Consider the following 21521-nt stretch of genomic DNA (forward strand, 5'->3'; position numbering starts at 1 on the left):
TCTATATTTTATACCAGGAAAAAGGAACCGGGTCAGTTGATGCTATGAGTGTCCCAATGCAATGTGAACAGCTACACAGCGCTGATTTTGTCTGGTTTCAGCCAGTCCCTGTCTTAACAAAATACAACATTTTATACATTTTTTTTTTGTTTCTTTTAATATTATAACCATGGGTATTATAGTAAACAAGAATGACAACGCAGAATGTATTTCTGTATGATTTTTTCATATGTTACCATTCCTGTGGATCAAATTATGTCTTCGTACCCTATAATCTTATGACTATATTCTACTCTTTAAATTAAAATATAACCATGCAAGTACAACTGTTGAATTAATACAGAATACTGAACACGAAAGAGATGAAGGTATTTATATAAAGTTTTATACAAAGCCTCCCTCTAATGATCTCTAGTTGTCCAAGGGAGTGTGATGTAAAGGACTAGTGATGAAAAGGACTATTCTTACTGTCACATCACGGAAATTCATATCGTAAGTCGATCTCTAATGGTCTCTAGTTGTCAAAGGGAGGGGCGTATAAGACGGAATGATATGTGGTAAATCACGATGAGTATTATAAGAAAACCACAGAATTTCGCGTTTCTGAACGCAGCACTTTGGCCTGTGCATTGATCTGTCGGCCATATAAAAGATTAATAAACTCGGACAAATTCGTATGCGAAAGTTGGTAACGATAATAAATAGTTAAGAACGCATCTCATTCGATTCGGGAACGTAAACAAACAGGGTGATTTATCGGATCCCAGTCATAACATCAACACTGGTATTCCGCCATAAAAAAGTAATGACATTGCTCTCGGAGTGAAACGAGGAAATATCACGTGACACGGAATACTACTCACCTAACGTAGGACGGTGGGTGATTCGGAAACAGTTGCGGCAACTGAAAATTGCGGAGTACTGTCAATCAACATTTTGATTTTTTCGTATTTTACTGAACTAGGTGTTATCTTGCGGAAGTCCATATCACTGGTTCATCATCGTATTAGCTTTTGTGTCCACTGCTGGACATAGTTACTGGCAAAACTTATGGGAAAGGCTTATATTCAGCGGTGGACAGTCAACGGCTCAAAAAAGATGGATTCAGTGCTTTGTAATAATTTCACTGTTTAACCGAAAAGTGTAGTTAACCCATCTGGCGATTAAATAAATAGATAATCTTTATTACAAGTAATAAAAATAAAAAAATTAACAATAAAAACAAAAAAAACAATTAATGTTGCTGGTAATAGCCGCCTCAGCTGTTGCTATATATGTACAGCTCCAGCGAGAAGTACCTATATAGCGCTGATTTTCAGGATTAGGTGATAATCATGCTAAGAAATATCATTTTTCTGACTATTAGCAATCGTTCGCGAAATAATCACTGGAGGATAACCCTCTGATTCAAATAAGCTGCGACGTAGATTACGGGACTGCTTCGTGTTAACACTTACAATCCATTAACGACCTTAATGGCTTATCATAAAAGTAATTTTTGCAGACGAATATTTCTACGTATCCGATGATTGATTGATATTCATAACGAGGTAAAACCACCCTGTAGGTTTCACTGATTCAAGTCGCGTGACCTATGTACCTACGTATGCACGAAGGGTTCGTAGTTATAATGGAAAATTTAAAAATAAATTATTAGGACAGGCGCGAAGAAATTATTATTATTATAAATAATTAGTAGTAATTCAATTTTCCCTTTACAATGTAATGTGGGAAATTACAAAAACTGTGCCTACAAACATTTCAAATGCTGGCAACACGCAAGCAACTCCTCTCGTGTAGCAAGTGTTCGTGGGCGACGGTAGCTGCTTTTTATAAAGTGTACCGTCTGCCCGTTTGCTTCTCTAACAATAAAAAGGAAAATGGGACTGCCAGCCCCGTTGCTAGTAATACACCCCGTCAGGTCGACTACTACGCGATTTTTCTAAAACCATCACGGTGAACACTTCTTAGTAAATTCATTACAACAGGCTAACTTTATTTAATAAAATACAAACTCTGTGTAAACTATTTTTATTACAATAAGGTTTATATTCAATCTAATTAATGAAATAAGGGTAATGTTACATTTAAAAAGGAACACATCACCTGAATACAGGTGAGGCAGCGATAACTACTTCGATGTACATAAAATTACCACCAAGTACAGTGTTTCTTAAAGTGGAGTCCACGAATCGTGTGGGGGTCAACGACAATTAATAATGGAGATCCGATTTTTTTATTTACTAGTTGGGCTATACGACCCACTGACTTAAATACATTCCTTACTGACTTTTCCCCCGCTACTTCATACTGTCTGTTTGTCTGTACATTTGTTCCGACATCACACAAAAACTACTGCACAAAATTACATGCGTTTCACACGATTATGTTTTTGAGGATTTTACTTCAAATTTGGTATATATTTATATTACTGTTTTGCACTACTGCTGCCCACTCACTACTTCCAATGTGACTGTGGTAGGTTAACTGGAAGAGATCTCTTTTAGAGATAAGTTCACGTTTGGTTACATTGTTTCTAATTAATATGAATACTGTATCTTTCAATGCAATAAAGAATATTAATATATTTTATTTTGATACGCCTGGCATCTGGAAGTGATCCATTTTCTCAGTTCAATATTTTGAAATCAAAAATATTTCAAAATCTATTGATTTTGAACTGAGAATAGAGAAAAGAGAGAATTAAGAACTGAATAGATTTTCGTATGCTATAGATAACACACGAAATTGCGGACAAAAGCTAGTTTATAATATAAGCCGGATTTATCTCACAATTTATCGTCCAAACAATGTAACAAATAACTTGTAACAGGTGAGCTTGAACGTGTCAGTGTTTTCTTCCAACGACATCTCAGTGGATACGAATATTGTTACCAAACGACAACATAACGGACAATAGCACAATGTTGCACTTTACAATGTTTCGTATCTTTATCTGACTTCAAAATTAATTTACTGGGTACAGAGGAATAACACCTGAGTCCTCAGGAATGTCAACGCATGGGGAGTATCATGGGCGAAACAGTATACTCTGTTATGTCCATGGTACTGCTCATGTCTATAGACGACGGTTATCACTTCCCATCAGGTGGGCCGTCAGCTTGTTTGCCATTCTAAGTTGTATAAAAAAAATATAAACTTGTGGCCAGACTTTTAACATGATATTTTGAAAACGTTTTTAAATTGAATGTTCTCATATTCGAATTAGCCGTGTGGTCCCGGCATAAAATAGGCTACCCCTTCCTTTCCCGTGGATATCGTAAGAGGCGACTAGGGGAAGGCGGGGAATGTTAAAACATCTCCAAAATTTCCCTGCGGTTGCCAATCTTTCTGCCAAACGTGGTAACTACTAGCAAAACCTCCCAAGGTGGACGCTTATGATCAGCAGTGGACAGATAAAGGTTGGTATGATGATAATCGAATCAATTGCTCTAATACTATAGACTATAAAATATTTATTAATTCATATTTACAAATTACAAAAATTACTATATTATTATAATCTTATTTCATAGTTGTTATGACTTTTATAATAATTGCCTTTTACAGAAATCCTATGACATTTTAACAGTGTTTTTTTTTTTAATAGTAAGCACATAGTTCTGAATGATCACGGAAATATTATATAATACATGAAGGCGAACAATCGAAAAAAGGTCTAAAAGTTTGAGAAACTCTGACCTAGTGAGTGACCTATCAATAATAATGAGTTGTCTAGACGACCGTATCACGCACTTATTGTAGGCATTTTATGAGCGTGCCGCCAACACTGTAACTGGTCGCCTCGTTAAATATTCATCCGCGTTACCTACACCGTGTATTTATAATCAAACACTATTTCATCGGTACTATATTGTAGCAAAATATCTACTATTGCTATTTGTATAAGGACTATTGTTGCTACTCTCTAATATCAAGAGCTTTTGAGCATTCCTCGTTACACAAGAAGGCTTCTTACGTGGCTTAAATAGGCGATTACAAATTTTAAACATTCGAAACATGTCGCTCTTAGCTCATTTCCGCTTTATATGCGGTCGGCTCTGCTAATTCTAAAGCGCCAGGAATTTCTATCATGGGGTGTTTTTCCATCCTAGTTCACCAGATGGCAGGGGAGCGTATGTGCCTCTTTTTTGTTCAGGCGATTACAAGGATTTTCTGACCACGTGTTCTTCATCTTTTTTTTTTCATTATTTTCCTTCCTCGCGGTTTAGTGGTTTTGATGTAACAGACCCATTTCCCTTCACTGCTCTGCTCGTATTTATCGTAGCGTGATGAAAAGTATACTATAACCTGCCCAGGAGTATAAAGAATAATTGTACCAAGTTTCGTTAAAATCCGTCGAGTAGTTTTTGTTTCTATAACGAACATACAGATAGACAGACAAAAATTTTACTGATTGCATTTTTGGCATCAGTATCGATCACAAATCATCCCGTGATAGTTATTTTGGAAATATATTTCATGTACAGAATTGACCTCTCTACAGATTTATTATAAGTATAAATTAGACTGTGATTCAATGTATGGAATTACGGACTGCAGACTGAAATTCAAATTTCAACAAAAATTAGGCATTGTCCATTTAAAAACTTTATTCAATGAAAAAATACAGATAACTAAAATGTCTTAAAATATTATTTTACTAAATATATCTAAAGTTTCTCGGATTAATTTAGGTGAATCTTTTAAATTTTAATCATACCAAATATTACAAACTCAGTTTGCTTTTTTTTTAATTAAAAAAAAAAACTCCGTCTTCAGTAACTTTTAATAGGGATACAATTTAATTTTTTTATATTACTTTCTTTATTAATATTGTCAGACAGTTTAAAAAAAATCTAACGCATAAATATATAGATAGGTGACTTAATACTGTAATTTTTATTTTAAAGTTCACAAGGGTCAAATTCATATGTAACAAATTCTTACAAATAATTCTCACACGAAAATTAAATACTCGGTAAATAGGTACCTAAGTACTTATTTCATTTTAGTGATTAATTTAGGAATATTTTTTAAAGTACTTTCTTTTAAAATACGAAATTCGGTGTGAATAGTGGAATAACGTTTTCAATTTTCGAATACGTACATTACGAAGCAATAACAACTTAGTTCTCGGGAATGGCATGATGAGCGACACAGTGTATTCTGTGACGTCCGCGGTGCTATTCACGTCTGTAGATGACGGTTACCACTTTCTATCAAATGAAGTGTTAACTTATTTATTTCTTATTTGTCTAAATATAAAAAAAAAATTAAAAGCTAAGTTACAGACTCTAAATTTTTTCTTTAAACATGTCACCTTCTATTCCTTTTTCTACAATTCTTACAAAAGAAAATTATTTTATTTATTTATTTATTCTTTATTGCACAATAAAACTTTGAATAAGTGGTGCGCTTAATGCCATATGGCATTGTATACCAGCTAATGATTAGGTAACAACAGAAAGCGTATGAAGAGCAGACTTATTCACCTTAAATTGTGGAAAAAATACCCAATCTGGCAACACTGTCGGTGAATAGAGATTATGATATTTGCCATTTCCGATTCGCTTACACTTCCCGCCAAAATTACAGTTTGCACAGGACTGTGTACAATCATTCGTTCAAAATATCGTGCGCTTTAATATAATTTCTATGCCCTGTAAATTGAATTTATTGGGGCTAATCCGTAATCCAGGGTAAATTCAATACGAAAATTTTAATTAACGACAAAATGGAAAACGAACCCTTGTGTAGCCAGCTTAATAAAAAAGTTATTGGACCAAATTGGATTATTTAGACGTTGTATAGACTACCCACCTAAGTATAACTTTTTTTATTATATTTTTTATAATAGTTGAAAAGCCGAGCAAATGAGCGCACATATTTTTTATACAATTTGTAATTATTGGTACAAAAATATTAGTAATGGCAAAATCTTTAATTACTATATTTTTGTATCAATAATTTCCTTTATTAAAATAGACTACTAAGATATTATGTATTATTTATTTATGTATCAATGTTTTAAGTATGTGAGGTATTTTTTAAGATTAGGGTATGATAAGGCTGACATACCCTTATAGGATAAAAGCCTCTAAATAAAAAATATAAAAAAAAAACTTATAATGGCAAACAAGCTAACGGCTAACCTTTTTTAAAAACGATCACCGTCACCTATAGACGGCATAGAATATACTCTGATACTCCTACTGTCAAGTAAAGTTCTCCATTCCTCATATTAGCTGTTAATTGTTCACTGAACATAGGCCTTCTCCATAATAGATAATTATAATACAATATGCTGTTGGTGCTCCTTTAAATAAATAAATAAATAATAGAAGTTTTGCTAGTACTTGCTACGTTTAGCAGGCGGATTAGCAACCGCTGTTTTTTTTAATGGATGATAATGAAATGATAGCCCAGCTTACACTGACGGTATACGCTGATGGGGCACCAGTGAAGGAAAACAGGTGAGGATAAAAAATCAGGCCAGTTAACCCATCATGATAATACCTGGAATTCAGCATGATGGTTTCCAGAGTAGATCACGTGGAGGTCAACCTGACAGGGTATATTGGTAGCAATGGGGCTGGTAGTTCGCATTACTAACAATCCCTTCTCTCCTGGCAACTGCAGTTAGGCTTTGGTATACTTTGGGAACGCCACTGTCCATTCCTCGACTATTTAGTTCCTTTAGTCGCCTCATAACACCCACGGGAAAGGTAGGGGTGACCCATTCTATGCCGGGACCACGCGGTGTGTTTATTTATTTATTTATTTATAAAAGACACACCAACAATATGCTCACAACAATTAAGCAGACAATATACAATGTTATTAGTAAGTAAAAGAGAAAAACAACTATTCAAAAATGCTTAAATTTAAGTTTGAACAAAAAAATCTTACTCCTCACTACCAAGCTTAAGGCCATATGAACACATCAATTAAAGGTGTATACAGCTCTCACAGATAAGCGTCAATGTACACTAACTAACAATTATACAATTAGAAAAGACCTAACTACCAATCCATATCATTAATAAGCCCAGTAAACTGTACTAAAGAATTACCAAAGATGTCGATATCATGGTCAACGTTTACGGCTTTATTATACGATGATAACATTCTGTTGAGGGGAGAATTGGATCCTAAGTTAGTACGACAAGCGTATGTTCTCCATTACTGTAATTTAAATGTTATGCCTTTGTACCCTATCACTACCCTGGTAACGCAGATAAAGTTACGGGTAAATGCTAGTTTCTTTAATAGAATAACAACTTTCAATGTCCTCTAGATAAATTTTAAGAGCATCAAAATGATATTTTTTAACGTAAATTCAATTATAGACTGGTACGTATAGTTTTCATTTACAGTTTGTAAATTAAAAAGAAAATATTTTTTAATTTAATTTCTTCTTATATTTTAACAAACTCCCTTCCCACATACAAGAGAGTCCTTCTATTACCTCTTTCAGGAAAAGGTTGAAATTACATTTTCTTACCCTTGAGTCATAATCTTAATTTTTCATTTATCTAATTGAACTGTCAATCCTTAATATCATTTAACTAAATTTCTAATGTAGGTAATATATTCATTTATTTGAACATTTATTACATAAGTATGTAAGTATTATATTTATTTATAGTATATGTATTTATGTGAAATGTTATTATATTTTTTATTTATTTATTTAACACTTCATTGCACTAACATTATAGGATTTGTTGAACAGTTTTCGATAAGTATAATATAGTACAAAATTATAGTACGAACAAAGTCGCGGATAAAAATTAGTGTATTTATTTATTTCTTATTGCATTCTATAATATAATGTTGTTACATTATAAATGGAAAAGTGAGTTTGTTTATTGCCTCTTGTTGTCTTGTTGTTGTTAACTCAACGATTCATTATGAAATCTGCAAACACTTTTTGGGATAAAGAAGAAAATAGTTTACTTGTTATTCCGGTCATGCGAACAATTTTGGAACTAAAAACTAGTGATTTATAAAATCACTTACATAGTAGTTTTCTCTCGGTAAAAAATGCCACAAAACATAAATACTTCGTTCCAATGCCAACCAAAGTTACAGCCACATTATACTCGCAGTGTCTTAGACGCTGGCAGTCTTATCACGTACATAACTGATTGTTTTGTGGGCCCTCATGTATAAAACACATTGTTTCCTACCCTTGTATTTACCTACTAGTGTTGCCATATTGCGATTTTAATTAAAAGTCCCATATTTTAAGTATTTATTTTTATTATTATATTTATATTCATTATTATGGCCGGTACAGAATTAGCCTTTTCTATCCCGTAGATGTCATAAGAGCCGACTAAGGGAGGGCGAGGGATAAATAGCAGCATCTCTCGTAAGCCATCTCTAAGGCCTGACTACGGTTACCAATCCGCCTGCCAAACGTGGCAGAACTCCCCAAGGGGGAGGCTTATGTTCAGCAGTGAACAGATAAAGGTCAATATGATGATGATGATGATTATATTTATATGTTTTGACACTGTGTCCTACAACCCCATATCGTAATTATACACGTAAATATAAAAATTTGTATTTATAAAAGTGAACATTCTACAGACATCATGGACTCATAATATTACTATTAAAGATATTATATATTAGATAACATACAAAACGTAATGAATATTAGGAGAAAAAAAAACTCAGTAATATATATTAATAAAAAATAAACTAAATTCTCAAAAGTTAAACTGCTAGAGCATTCTATTAGCATTGAGTCCATCTTTTATACCATACCCTCAGTTAGTTAATTATTTAAATTGTATTTAAATAAATACTTTATTATGTATTTTAACTTACATGCTGTATGTTTAATTTGAATATGCTATCTAGAATTTTAAGATAGACTTTGAGCAATGCGACTGTGAAAATCTTATCTAATTTGGAGCAGAAGTTTTTGTATAATACCGGAACAAACATACAAACAAACAGAGAATATTTTTAAAATTATTTAACCTATTAAGACACCTCATATTATTTTTTGTTATTGCATTTTTGTTTTTGCATGCACAAACATTGAGTAATTACAATTTTATTATATTAGAAAGGCTTTTTTTATTTATTTATTTATTTAAGACAAACAAACAGCTAGAACAAAACATAATTATATACTTAAATAGTAATTTGGCGACTACTAAAAATTGCACAAATAAAATACAAGTAAAAGAAACACAAAATTATACAATACTAAATTAAACAAATTTAAACAAATACTATTGAGAACTACAGCAACATTGTCAATAATAATGCTCAGAAGTAAATAAAACATTTTTTCAGAAAAATACATTATTTGAAAATAATACCTGTGTAACCATTAAAAAAACAAGTAAAATTTGGTAATAAATTAGAATAAAAAAAAAATTAGGAAAATTAAGACTTCTGACTGTATATTAAAGAAAAATTATAAAGTTATTAAGTTAAGATATAACTTAAACTAATCCGTTTAAAATATTCAAAATCCGTTCCGTTCAATTTCTTACTACACTTTTTGGTAGGGCTATTTAACTGGCAACACTGTACGGGAATGTTATAGTTTTTCGGGTAAATTTGCTCGTAACTATTGAGAAATAAAACATGAGCGTAATGTACGCTTTTTCCTTTAATACAGAAAAGGTTAGCTGTCCCAGAATTAGATATGTAGCCGTGGGGTGTACTACTTTCTTTATTATTGTCACAATATCCAATTATATTATTACTGACTTAATTATTCATTTTGAGTACTTAATTGTTAAATCTGTTTAAATGTATTTATAATTTATGTACCAGAGGGAGACTTTTTACAAAAGTTTTTTTTTATACCACTGAGGTGGCAAACAAGCATACGGCCCAACTGATGGTAAGTGGTTACCATGAAATAAAAAGAGTTCTTTGTCAAACTTTTATTTGAAAAGTTATTAAAACGTGTTTGACGATATCAACCGTATTGTCCATTGCTGAATATAAGTCTCCCTCTAATAGGGAGTTGTGCTAGTAGTGTTTTGTCTATTTTAAAAGGGACACTATTGCCCATTTCTCGACCATTAAGTTCTCTTAGTCGCCCCTTACGACACCCACGGGAAAGAAAAGAGTGGCCTATTCTGTACCTGGACCACACGGCTTATACAGAAGAGCCCGCTCGTGATGAATATAGATAGGAAAGGGATTGTTAGTAATGGAGACTGAGAATCCCATTGCTAGCAATATACCCAACCAGATCGACCTCCTTGCGGTTCCCCCTGGAAACTATCATGATTAATTCCAGATGAATTCATTATGATGGGCTAACTGGCCTGTTTTTATTCTCATCGATCACCCTTCACTTCCAGCGTAACCCGTTAGTGCAGGCGGGGTTACCATTCCATATTCATCCAATAAAAAATAATGAATATAGATATCCAGCATCAAAGGCCAGAAGAGCTCAATATATAGATATCGGATATCACCCATCTCTAGTCCCAACTCTTGTCTTCCAATCAATTGGTGACGCCAAATATAGCGCAAAACCTGCGGAAATAACAAAAGCAATAACATCTTTCACATTTGAATTTTTTAAAGGTCCGCCAATATCGCAGATCTCGTATTTACATAAAGAAATGATTTCGCGCATACAAAATCAGTTCGGGGATTTGGGGTGAAATAAAATTAGGTAAAACAACAAAGGCAAGTCAGAATGTTTTATTGATTACACCCACATTCGTTTCTTTGATACAGTTACGCTCTATTCGAAATTTGAATGGTTTAAAGAAAAAAACAGAAGAAGAAAAAAAGCTTGTATTTATATTATGTCAAAATGAACATTAACCCATAATCTCATTGTTCTTATTTTAAAATTAATAACACACACCGATGGACGTTGATATATTTCATAACGTCTCCATAAAATAGAAACAAGTAGTATATAGTTATATCTATATATTTTGGATACAATATCTAGTCGTATGTCAATATATACGAGTCGATTTTTTTTAATGGATGATAATAGAATAATATAGGTAATATAGGTATGCCGCCTGCGTATATGTTGGAGATGCACCAGTGAGGGATGATAGGTGAGAATGAAAAGGCAGGCCAATTAGCCTATTATGATGAATACACCTGAAATTTAGCATGATGGTCTCCATGGGGAAAATACTACAATACTACATAATTGTGTACTGAACTATGGTGTTTCATTTGAGATTCCAAGAAGTATGTAATTGGTAGATCGCACAGGGTTTTGTCAGTAAACAGTAGATCTTGGGTTTAGTCAAGTTGGTCATCCCTAATATGGACAAACAATTATCTAATACTGATGGAGATGGTATTAATATAGGTGACAACAATTTTCCCCTATCAATGTTTATGGGAATCCAATACATAGATATCGGGAAAAAGGGATGGTTAGTAATAGAGTTTGACAGCCCCATTGCTAGCAGTATGCCCTGTCGGGTCGACCTCCACGTGGTTCCCCCTGGAAACCATCGTGAACAATTCTTATTGAAGTCGTCACGATGGGCTACCTGACCTGCTTCATCCTCATCTATCATCGCTCACTGATGCCCCGCCGGTGTATACCAATAGCGCGGGTGGGGTTACCATTCCATTATCACCCATAATAAAATAATACATAGATATCGTAACGGTACCGATAGCACTATAGCCTACTGTGAACCTTGATGAATGCAAAAAGAATTATCGAAATCAGTCGACAATTAGTAATGTCATCAAAACATAGCCACAAAATAAAGACAAATTAGAAACCTTCTACTTCTACGAATCGCGTTAATGAAAAAAAAAAAAAGAAAATACCAAAAAAATTAATCTATTTCCCGCACCTGCTAAAAGAAGGGGTGAATTATTTAGAATACATTAACTCCCTGGAGGTACTTGATTGACTATAGAACACTTTGGATTCGACAATTTAAATTGCCCGGTCGTTTTCTATTTTGAGAAATGTTAATTTTAAGATTCTGCGAAGTCATTTATATTATGGAACTAAACCTCATAAGCCTATAGAGACCAAGAGATATTGCCTTTAACAATAATTGTGTATTTATTGCCGTCTGACTATCGTGTTTTGAAATTAATTAGCCAGTAACGTAGAATTTAGTGATTATATTTATTAAAGATCTTCGCTTTTGGAATTTAATAATTGAAGAGTTGGGCAGCAGCGTTACTTTTTAAATATCAGCAAAGCCTAACTGCGGTTGCCAATTTGCTTACCAAGTTTCGTAACTACTAGTAAAACCCCCCAAATGGGAGACCTATGTTCAGCCGTGGACAGTTAACGGCTGACATGATGATGACGATGATGACACCTATAAATAACATGTTTTGCGTAGCATGAGTACGTTATATTATGTCTATAGTATAGATTGTTTTAAATTTAGAACATGGAATTATGCATTATCCAGTAAATTTCGATAATAATTGAAAATGGCAGCTTTTTACTTCGCAAAAAACAACAACCTTAGTCATTTCAAAATGAACGCAGGATCAACACGATAGTAAATAATTTAAATAACAAGAATAAATATCAAATTCAGTTCAGATTTGGCGACATAATTACGTAAGCATGAAGCAGTTGTGTTTTCATGGCTGTGTTTCGGTTTGATGGGTGGGATATGCCAGTGAATTTACAGGATACAGAGGAATAACACCTGAGTCCTCAGGAATGGCAACGCATGGGTGGTATCATGGGTGAAACAGTATAGTATACTCTGTTATGTCCATAGTACTGCTCCTGTTTATAGGCGACGGTTACCACTTTCCATCAGGTGAGCCGTCAACTTGTTTACCATTCTAAGTTGTATAAAAAAACGTAATACATGTAAATTGACGTTTAGCACAATTTATAAGTGAAAGGCATGAACCTGAATGCAATTGATTCACATAATTTAATTAAATAAAATTAAATTAAATTATGAGCAATCAATAATTTAATTAAATAAAAAAATTACCTAAAAAAACCATACGTAGCATAACAAAAAAACAATTTCATGAATCAATTCAATTTATCATTCGGTCACTCAATCAAACCATCTCATCAATTTTCACGCCCAACAAAACGACGTCACAAGCTTATCTATACAAAAAAAAAAGTACAATAATACAATAGGTATGCTATTTTAACATACCATATATTATTTTCCAACTGATCTAGTTTAGGGTCCAGTCTCCCACAAGTTTTACATTGTCAGTTATGCATAAATGCATAACTGACAATGTAAAACTTGTGGGATATATATATATATATATACGTGTACTGTAATGAGGTGTTGAAATGATGTAGACACGGAATTTAGTAGCGAAATAAATGTATTAAACAGCAAGCAAGGAACAGAACAATATGATATATGTCAAAAAATATAAAATTGAAATTACAAATAATAAGAACATTCTAAAGAGTTTGCATCGGCCGGTCGCCAATAATATTTTTCAATGCGACTGCCTGTTTTCTGTAAAATTTATAGAGAAAATAAATCTCATCTTATCTTAAAAGAAAATAATACTGTTTTATTTATAATTATGTGGAAAATTATTCAGTTACATACATTTCTATCTCTTTATTAGTAAATATGTATGAGCTACCCAATATTGAAGAAATTGTCCTATGATCAGTAGATAATAATTAAATTTAATAAATAAAATTTTACACCCATTTCCCATTGACAAAAATATTTACACCGCAAACATAACTATAATTTTTAGAAATTGACAGTAAGTTAAGAAAGTAGACGAATACAATGTAATATAATACAATATAATACGAATATCATAGATAGGTAGTTAATAAAAAAAAACTATTGAAACTAAAGTAATTTCTACAACTCCTATAGGGTTTCTTTCGTCGAGCATCTTTTATTTATTTTCTCCATTTTTATTTTTACTGGCTCCTGCCTGGTGAAGTACGATGCAATTTCGAACTCCAATAGACGTATTTAACTGGAACGGCCCGGGAAATAGCCATTCTAAAACCCTTTACGTGGTCTTGCTTGATAAATTCTTTCTGTAATGGATGCACTCAAAGGGGAGTTCTTTCATTAAATTATTCTATTACTTCGAATCCATGTAAACTGCCTATGTTATCCTTACTTTTTGACTAAGATAGTAATTTTTTTTATGCCACTTAGGTGGCAAACAAGCATACGGCTTACCTGATGGTAAGCAGTTACCGTAGCCTATGAACGCCTGGAATACCAGAGGTATTACGCGCGCATTGCCGACCCTAAAGAAGCCTCTTTAACCCCCTTTTGAAGAACTCCATGCTGTAGTCTCTTGGGAAAACCTCGGCAGGGAGCTCATTCCATAACTTGAGTGTTCGTGGGAGAAAACATCTCTGAAACCGCGTTGTACGCGACCATTTAGGCTGTAAGGTATGAGGGTGAACTCCCTGTCGATGGCGAGCCGTACAATAGAAAGTGGCCGTAGGCATCATATTGAATAATTCCTCTGAGCACAATCCATTGTACAAGCGGTAGAACACGCAGAGTGAGGCAAATTCTCTCCTAATACTTAAGAGTTCGATACCGCTTGCAAGCCTGGGATCATCGACAATTCTCATAGCTCGTCGTTGCACTGAGTCGAAGTGTTCAAGCTGTTATCTAGGTGCTCCCGTTCATAAGTGACAGCAATACTCCATATAGGGCCGGATTTGTAAAACATTAATCGTTGATCCGACGTGAAGTAATATAATAAAATTATAACTAGCCGAGATACATAGCAGTTGTTTAGAGAAAAAAATATGAAGTCTCATAATAAGAGCAATCACCATCATTCTCATCATATTAGCCATTAAATATCCATTGTTGAACATAGGTCTCCCACTTAAAGAGTTTTTGCCAGTGGTTTCCACGCTTGGCAGGCGGGTTAACAACCGCATTTAGGCTTTTGGTGATTGCCTATTAATCGACCATTAAGTTCCTTTAGTCGTTGTAAGCAACATCCATGGGAAAGGAAAGGGTGGCCCATACTATTCCGGGACCACAGAGCAATATAAGTCAATAGCAGGCCATAGAAGTACAAAATATTATTCTTTGAATTTTTGTCCACACTAAATAGAATTCGGTTTTCATAGATGTATTCTCAAATATGATCTATCTTGACTTCGTTTACGCGTTTATACGAGAAGTTGCAGGCATATTATTTATATTTACAGGATGTTAGGTCTTTTTTTATATATTTTATTTGTTTCATTGATTGTCTTACTTATATTCATGTTTAAATATATAAACACACTTGTCTTTATTTGCTGTTACAAACTTGAGCTGCGATTTGATACAGCAGAAGTATGTCGATTAATGGAACGTGTTTCGCGTAGAGGATGTTAGATAAATCTTGCTTAATTCCTGGTACATTCATCACAATGGAACAACTAACCTGCTTTCATCCTCACCTATCATCCCTCACTGGTGTCCCCATCAGCATATTTCGATAGCTCAAGCAAAATACCATCCCATTTTCATCCATTGAAAAATATATCCGGTCCAAATCCATGGGTAAAGTCGTGAGTAAAAATGATAATTATTCCCCCATAACCACGTCTTTCGCTTGGTCCTCGAGCTAGTTCTGAATTACAGAGAACCAAATATATCTAGAATCAGATTCCAGAACATCCAAACCCGAGCCATACCGATCTATTAAAATACATTTACTAAATTGTGCCGACCACGCATCGAATTTGGTACCTCATTTAAGCTATACAATACGCCCACCACTGCCACTCAATGACTCTAAACTACATGTTGTACTTTTCAGGTGTCAACCCGTACCGGAATAGTGTCACACTACGTTCGCCTGCAAATAGTGATCCCTGAGGCTTTCATATTGGGCTCTGGAGAGCATCACGTGGATCTCGGCAGCGTGATACATCTCATATGTATTGTAGAAAAGGTAAAGTTGCCCACATCATAACTTAAAGATCTCATTTTATTAATTTAAATTTGTACATAGACACACGCACGCAAGCACGCACGCACGCACGCACGCTCGCACGCATGCACGCATGCACGCACGCATGCACTAGCCACGCACGCACGCACGCACGCACGATCGCACGCATGCACGCATGCACGCACGCACGCACTAGCCACGCACGCACGCACGCACGCACGCATGCACGCATGCACGCACGCACGCACTAGCCACGCACGCACGCACGCACGCACACACACACAGATTCTCTAACATACACACACACCCGTTCTTGGACTTTATCCTTTAATATTATATAATATCATTAGAATAATTAGAATTATAAAATAATGTATAGTTAACGTTACATAGTTTATTTTGTTATTTATTTTATGTTATTTATTTATGTTTTTACAAATTGTCTGGAGGTGGTGGCCTGGTGGCTGTAGCACAGGTTTTCCTAATTCAGCCATCAGTCTCCGCAATACATAAACTGTGTATCCTTGTACAAAAGTCATCACGGCAGAAATATGATGTATATCAGATAATATCCATCATATTTCTGCCGTGAAGCAGCTGTGTTTGCGTGACTGTGTTTAGGTTTTTAGAAAATGGGGTATATTAACAACTTTAAGTCGAAACAACCGTTCAAGTAGATACAGCTGCTTTACTGCAGAAACGTGAATGGTACAGAGGTGATCCATGCAAATGACTTTTGTACAGTCCCTCCCTAGTAAAATGCAAGTAACATACTCTCATCTCTCTACTCTACGGTATATGTATACTTATATTAAAGAGTCGAAATACTGTAAATAAAACATGCGCGCTATATAAAATGTAATCACATACCAGGGTTACACATGCGTACTGATGAATTTTTAAACTACCTTATCTTAAATGTAAGCAAGGCCGTACGAGGATATTTATAGCAATACATTTCAGGAATAAGCTGACTCGTAATATTTCCTTTGAAGTTCTACTTTACGATGCGACCTTAGCATTCATAAAGCGCCGAAGTGTAATAATTTCAGAATAGTCTAGCAATTTTGAAAAATAATTTTCAAAAAATGTTTATGCAACATAGAATGGCACACAACCGGACGGCCTACCTGATAGGATGTAGTGACCGTCACCTATAAACATGAACAGTACCATAGATATAATAGAGTATACTGTATCGCCCATAATACCCCTCATGCGTTGCCAGTCCTGAGAACTAAGGTGTTACGCCTCTGTTCCCTGTAATTTCACTACCATATCCCACCCTTCAAACCCATACACAGTCATGCAAACACAACTGCTTTACAACAAAAACACGAATGATACAGAGGTATAGACCCAAGCAGACTACTTTTATACATAGTCTCCCTCTGATAAATTACTAATTCATTATTTAAAAAATGCTACGATAGCTAACTCTACTAAATGAAAAAAAATAAACAAACCAAAGTTATTCAAGACACATTGGTAAGCAGAGCTTCGTTATATTATATTCAAATAATTTTAAGGAAACATGGCCACCATGAATGTAACATACGATGTGGACATCGTAATGATGATGATGATGGCCACATCGAATATTATATTCACCATAACAGCAACACTCAACAAATGCTTGTAACTCCATCTAGAATTGTATTCGTAAGATAGATAATTTAGTTTTATTAAAAAAATATTAAGTGTAAATGTCATGGTAACCCCGCCTGCGTTATCATTATACACTAGCGGAGCACCAGTGAGAGGTGATAGGTGAGGATGAAAAGGCAGGTCAGTTAGCCCATCGTGACGAATTTAACGATATATTAATCACGTTAGTTTCCAGGGAGAACTGCGTGGAAGTCGACCTGATAAGGTATATTAATAGCAATGAGGACTAACCTCCCCATTACTAACAATCCCTTCCCCCCCCCATCTGTGGTCTTGTACTCAGTAGCAGTAAGACCTCAGTTTAGTTTGATTCTAAATGGTCATGTGCCATATATCAAATTATATTAATATATGTATTATCTTTATTATTAACAGAGCCCAACACCACCACAGTACGTGTTTTGGTATCACAACGATCGGATGATCAACTACGATGCGACGAGGGGCGGTATCACCGTCGAGACGGAGCCAGGGGCCCGTACACAGTCCAGACTCACGGTCCGCGGGGCCACGCTCAAAGACTCCGGAAATTACACGTGCAGCGCGAGCAACACTGAGCCAGCGTCTATACACGTCTTCGTTTCTGAAGGCAGTAAGTAGATGTTGCTAGTAACAAAATGTATTCTTAAAAATATATTTATTTTCAACTAGTGGCATCATCTGCTGTCTTAATATAGAATTGTGATGGTTTCTGTCTCTGGTCGGACGCTCAGTGTACATAATTGTTATCTCTTTGATAGATATGTGAAAATATATTTTTGCTATGCAAGTACTCGTACAGTCCACGCTCTCAACATTGGTCCTTCGTGCCGGAAAGTTTTTTAAAACCCCCCGTCCTACCGACAAAATTTTCTTTAATGAAACCAATGTTCAATACGAAAAATTTAATCCTACGACAGCTTAATCTAACAAGATTTAAACCCAAGGCATGCCGGTTAAGAACATTCCCAGTTAGGTTACGGAAATAATACTATTTCTCTTTCTATCTATACGCACACTGGCTATATACATATACATAGAAAGAGCTCGTTTTACATAATCAATCGAAACTATTTAAAATTCTTCAACCATTCTTAAAAATTGACATATAATTTTTATATAGCATTATACATGGCTTTCACCAAACATCCATATTAATATTATTAAAGTTACGTTAATAAATAGGAAATATTAATCTAAATACAAATTATGCGCCTAGAATACCTATAAAGTTACATGTTAATTAATACTTAATTATTTCCGTGTTATATTATCGTGTTAATTAATTATAACACATCCATATTATTCAAAATTAATATTGTTACGCATAATATATTAACATTACATGTTAAGCAATCTCTGCCCTATATAAAGGATCACCTTTAATTATTAGAAGTAATAACATGAAATTATCAATGAATTAATTCCAGCCTTTTGTTCACTATAGTACAAAATATGGGCCACCATTATCACCATCCATTTCGTAGCATTTAGCTACGAAATGGATGGTGATAATGGTGATTCTAAGCCGTGTGGTCCCGGCATAGAATGGGCCACCCCGTCCTTTCCCATGAGTGTCGCAAGAGGCGAATAAGGGAACTTAATGGTCAAAGAATAGGCAGCAACGTCCCTCTTAAAACATCATCAAAACCTAACTGCGGTTGCCAACCTACCTGCCAAGCGTAGCAACTACTAGCAAAACCTCCAAATATGGGATGGCCTATGTTCAGCAGTGGCTAGTTAACGGCTAATAAAATAAAATATGTTCGCGTTGCCGATCCTGAAGAAACCTTAACAGGCTCTTTTTAAAGAATCCCATACTGTAGTCTCTAGGAAAACCTTACATTAGTTAAATATAAAAAAAATGTCTTTAATTGATATTTTTATTTGTAACGTGTTTTAAACTATCCAAAGGACAAACTAAAACACCGACATCATAAAAAAAAAGTTATTTTGGTTTCAAAACCAAACTACTAAACTCAATTTGATGAGATTTCTATGGATCCAATCCTAAAAGTATATCCAAAAAGAAATAATTTTTCATATTGTGTTTCATTAAAAAAAAACCTCATATTTTTCAGGTAACAAAATGGCCGCGATACTTCGACGGAACACCAGCGCGATCCACGGCATCACATCCAGCGGTACCTTCCTGCTACTCCTGACTTCAGCGTTGATCCACTTCGGTCTGCGATGACGATGAACTGCGCCGGCGTAGTTAAGATCGTGACGGCTGATTGGGGTGGTCTACCGATTACGTATTGCATTGATGAATAACCAATACTTCAAGTAACGGTAACGTGATTATTTTAAACCGACTTCAAAAAAGGAGGAGGTTTCTCAATTCCACCGTATACGAGTATATGCTTTTTTTTGACAATTATTATGAATTATTCAACTGTCCTACTCTGATATTATAGATGTGAAATTATATAAAGATATTTGGATGTTTGTTACTTAGTCACACTTAAACGATTGAACGGATTCGAATTAAATATATAGACAGGTTATTCGTTTATTCGAATTTAACGCAGACAATACTTTAAATACTGATTCGCGCGAACAAAGCCGCGGTATACAGTTAGTATAGAATTCTTAAATTTTAATATACCTCCTTACATTTTAATGTAATAACTACCGGTCTAACTTACGTGTAATTAGATCGAGAAAGGTCGACTAGTTACAAGATGCATTCGTGATACTTAATCATGAGCGGCTATTACGCTCGAGACATTATATTAAAATATAATATATTCTTACGAAACATTTAACAATAATATTATTTATAAAAACGTCAAGACTGTCATAAACCTATTTCAGCTATTGTTCTGTCTCTTTCTTTCGTGCTTAATATCAAATTTGAAAGAGAGTGACAAAACAGTGTAATAGAATTGTAGATGGTTTTTGTTTTTATGAATAAAAGGGGGTTAAATTTTCATTATCTATCAACAAAAACTATCGGATGGATGATTGTTTATTGATCTCTCACGCAAAAACTACTGAACGGATTTGAATGTAATTTGGTACACGCGTAGATTATATCCTAACTTAGCATACAGGATAATTTATGTACTAATTCAGGGAAAAGCCGCGGGTTAGATTTATAGAATAGAATAGAATAGAAAATCATATATTCAAATAAACTTACATTGAAGCACTTTTGAATAGTCATTACATTTTTTTTTAATCTACCGCTCGTTCGGAAAGCTGTCTCATCACAAGAAGAACGAGCAAGAAACTTGCGTGTTGCTCTTTTAAATATTATTATTATTATTTTACATTTTTAAGTTTAAGTGTGTGAATACAAACCACCAATTAGCACTAATTCAATTAAATACTCAAAAAGAAAAAATATTGAATACATAACCAACTGGTTAAACAATTAATAAGAGGAAATCAGTCATAGTGATTAGAGCAGACCAGTCCCTACAAGCAGCACCCGTTCACGAGTATGACGGATGAGCCAGCCATCACTGCGCTCGACCATGTTTTAGGGAGCCCAATGACCCGGCCCACCACGCCGCCACAAGTCTGGACATTTTAGTGAGCATGACTACTCAAAACACTAGACCACGTCAAAGCTACTCACAATTGCCATCTGATAGTTATAGTATTCACATTTTACATAAGAATGCATGCGGCAATTAATACAAAAACCGCTACGCTTTCATATTTCTAAAATCAATCAATTAAATCAAGAAAGCAGTGAGAAAATAAAATTATAACGTTGTATGCTAATAAAGTAATTATTTACTTGATATATTTTCATCTATGAATTCGTCTATCCTGTAATAGGCTTTCTTACATAAAAATTGTTTAATATAAGATTTGAATTGCCTCTCTGTCAGATTTAATGCAGATTCTGGCAGTTTATTATAAAATCTTATGCAATTACCATAGAATGAATTACTGATTTTGTGCAGACGGCATTTAGGTAAAATAAGCTTATTTATATTGCGTAAGTTTCTACTTGTACAGTC

The 21521-nt window shown here is 34.4% G+C and overlaps 1 protein-coding gene across 2 annotated transcripts in view; it reads left to right on the forward strand.

Moving 5' to 3' along the window:
* LOC113520068 (hemicentin-2-like) overlaps positions 1–21234 on the forward strand; it is a 358904-nt gene extending 337670 nt beyond the window's left edge. For both annotated transcript variants that reach the window (XM_052899978.1, XM_052899977.1), the window contains 3 exons: positions 15760–15894; positions 17938–18154; positions 19623–21234. In XM_052899978.1, coding sequence (XP_052755938.1) covers positions 15760–15894; positions 17938–18154; positions 19623–19738 — 468 coding nt within the window. In that variant the 3' untranslated portion in view covers positions 19739–21234. The remainder of the gene's footprint in view (positions 1–15759; positions 15895–17937; positions 18155–19622) is intronic.
* The last annotated feature ends 287 nt before the right edge of the window (positions 21235–21521 follow it).

The sequence above is a fragment of the Galleria mellonella genome, unplaced genomic scaffold, assembly GCF_026898425.1.
Source record: "Galleria mellonella isolate WM207_F2 unplaced genomic scaffold, CSIRO_AGI_GalMel_v1 utg63, whole genome shotgun sequence".
Classification (NCBI taxonomy): domain Eukaryota; kingdom Metazoa; phylum Arthropoda; class Insecta; order Lepidoptera; family Pyralidae; genus Galleria; species Galleria mellonella.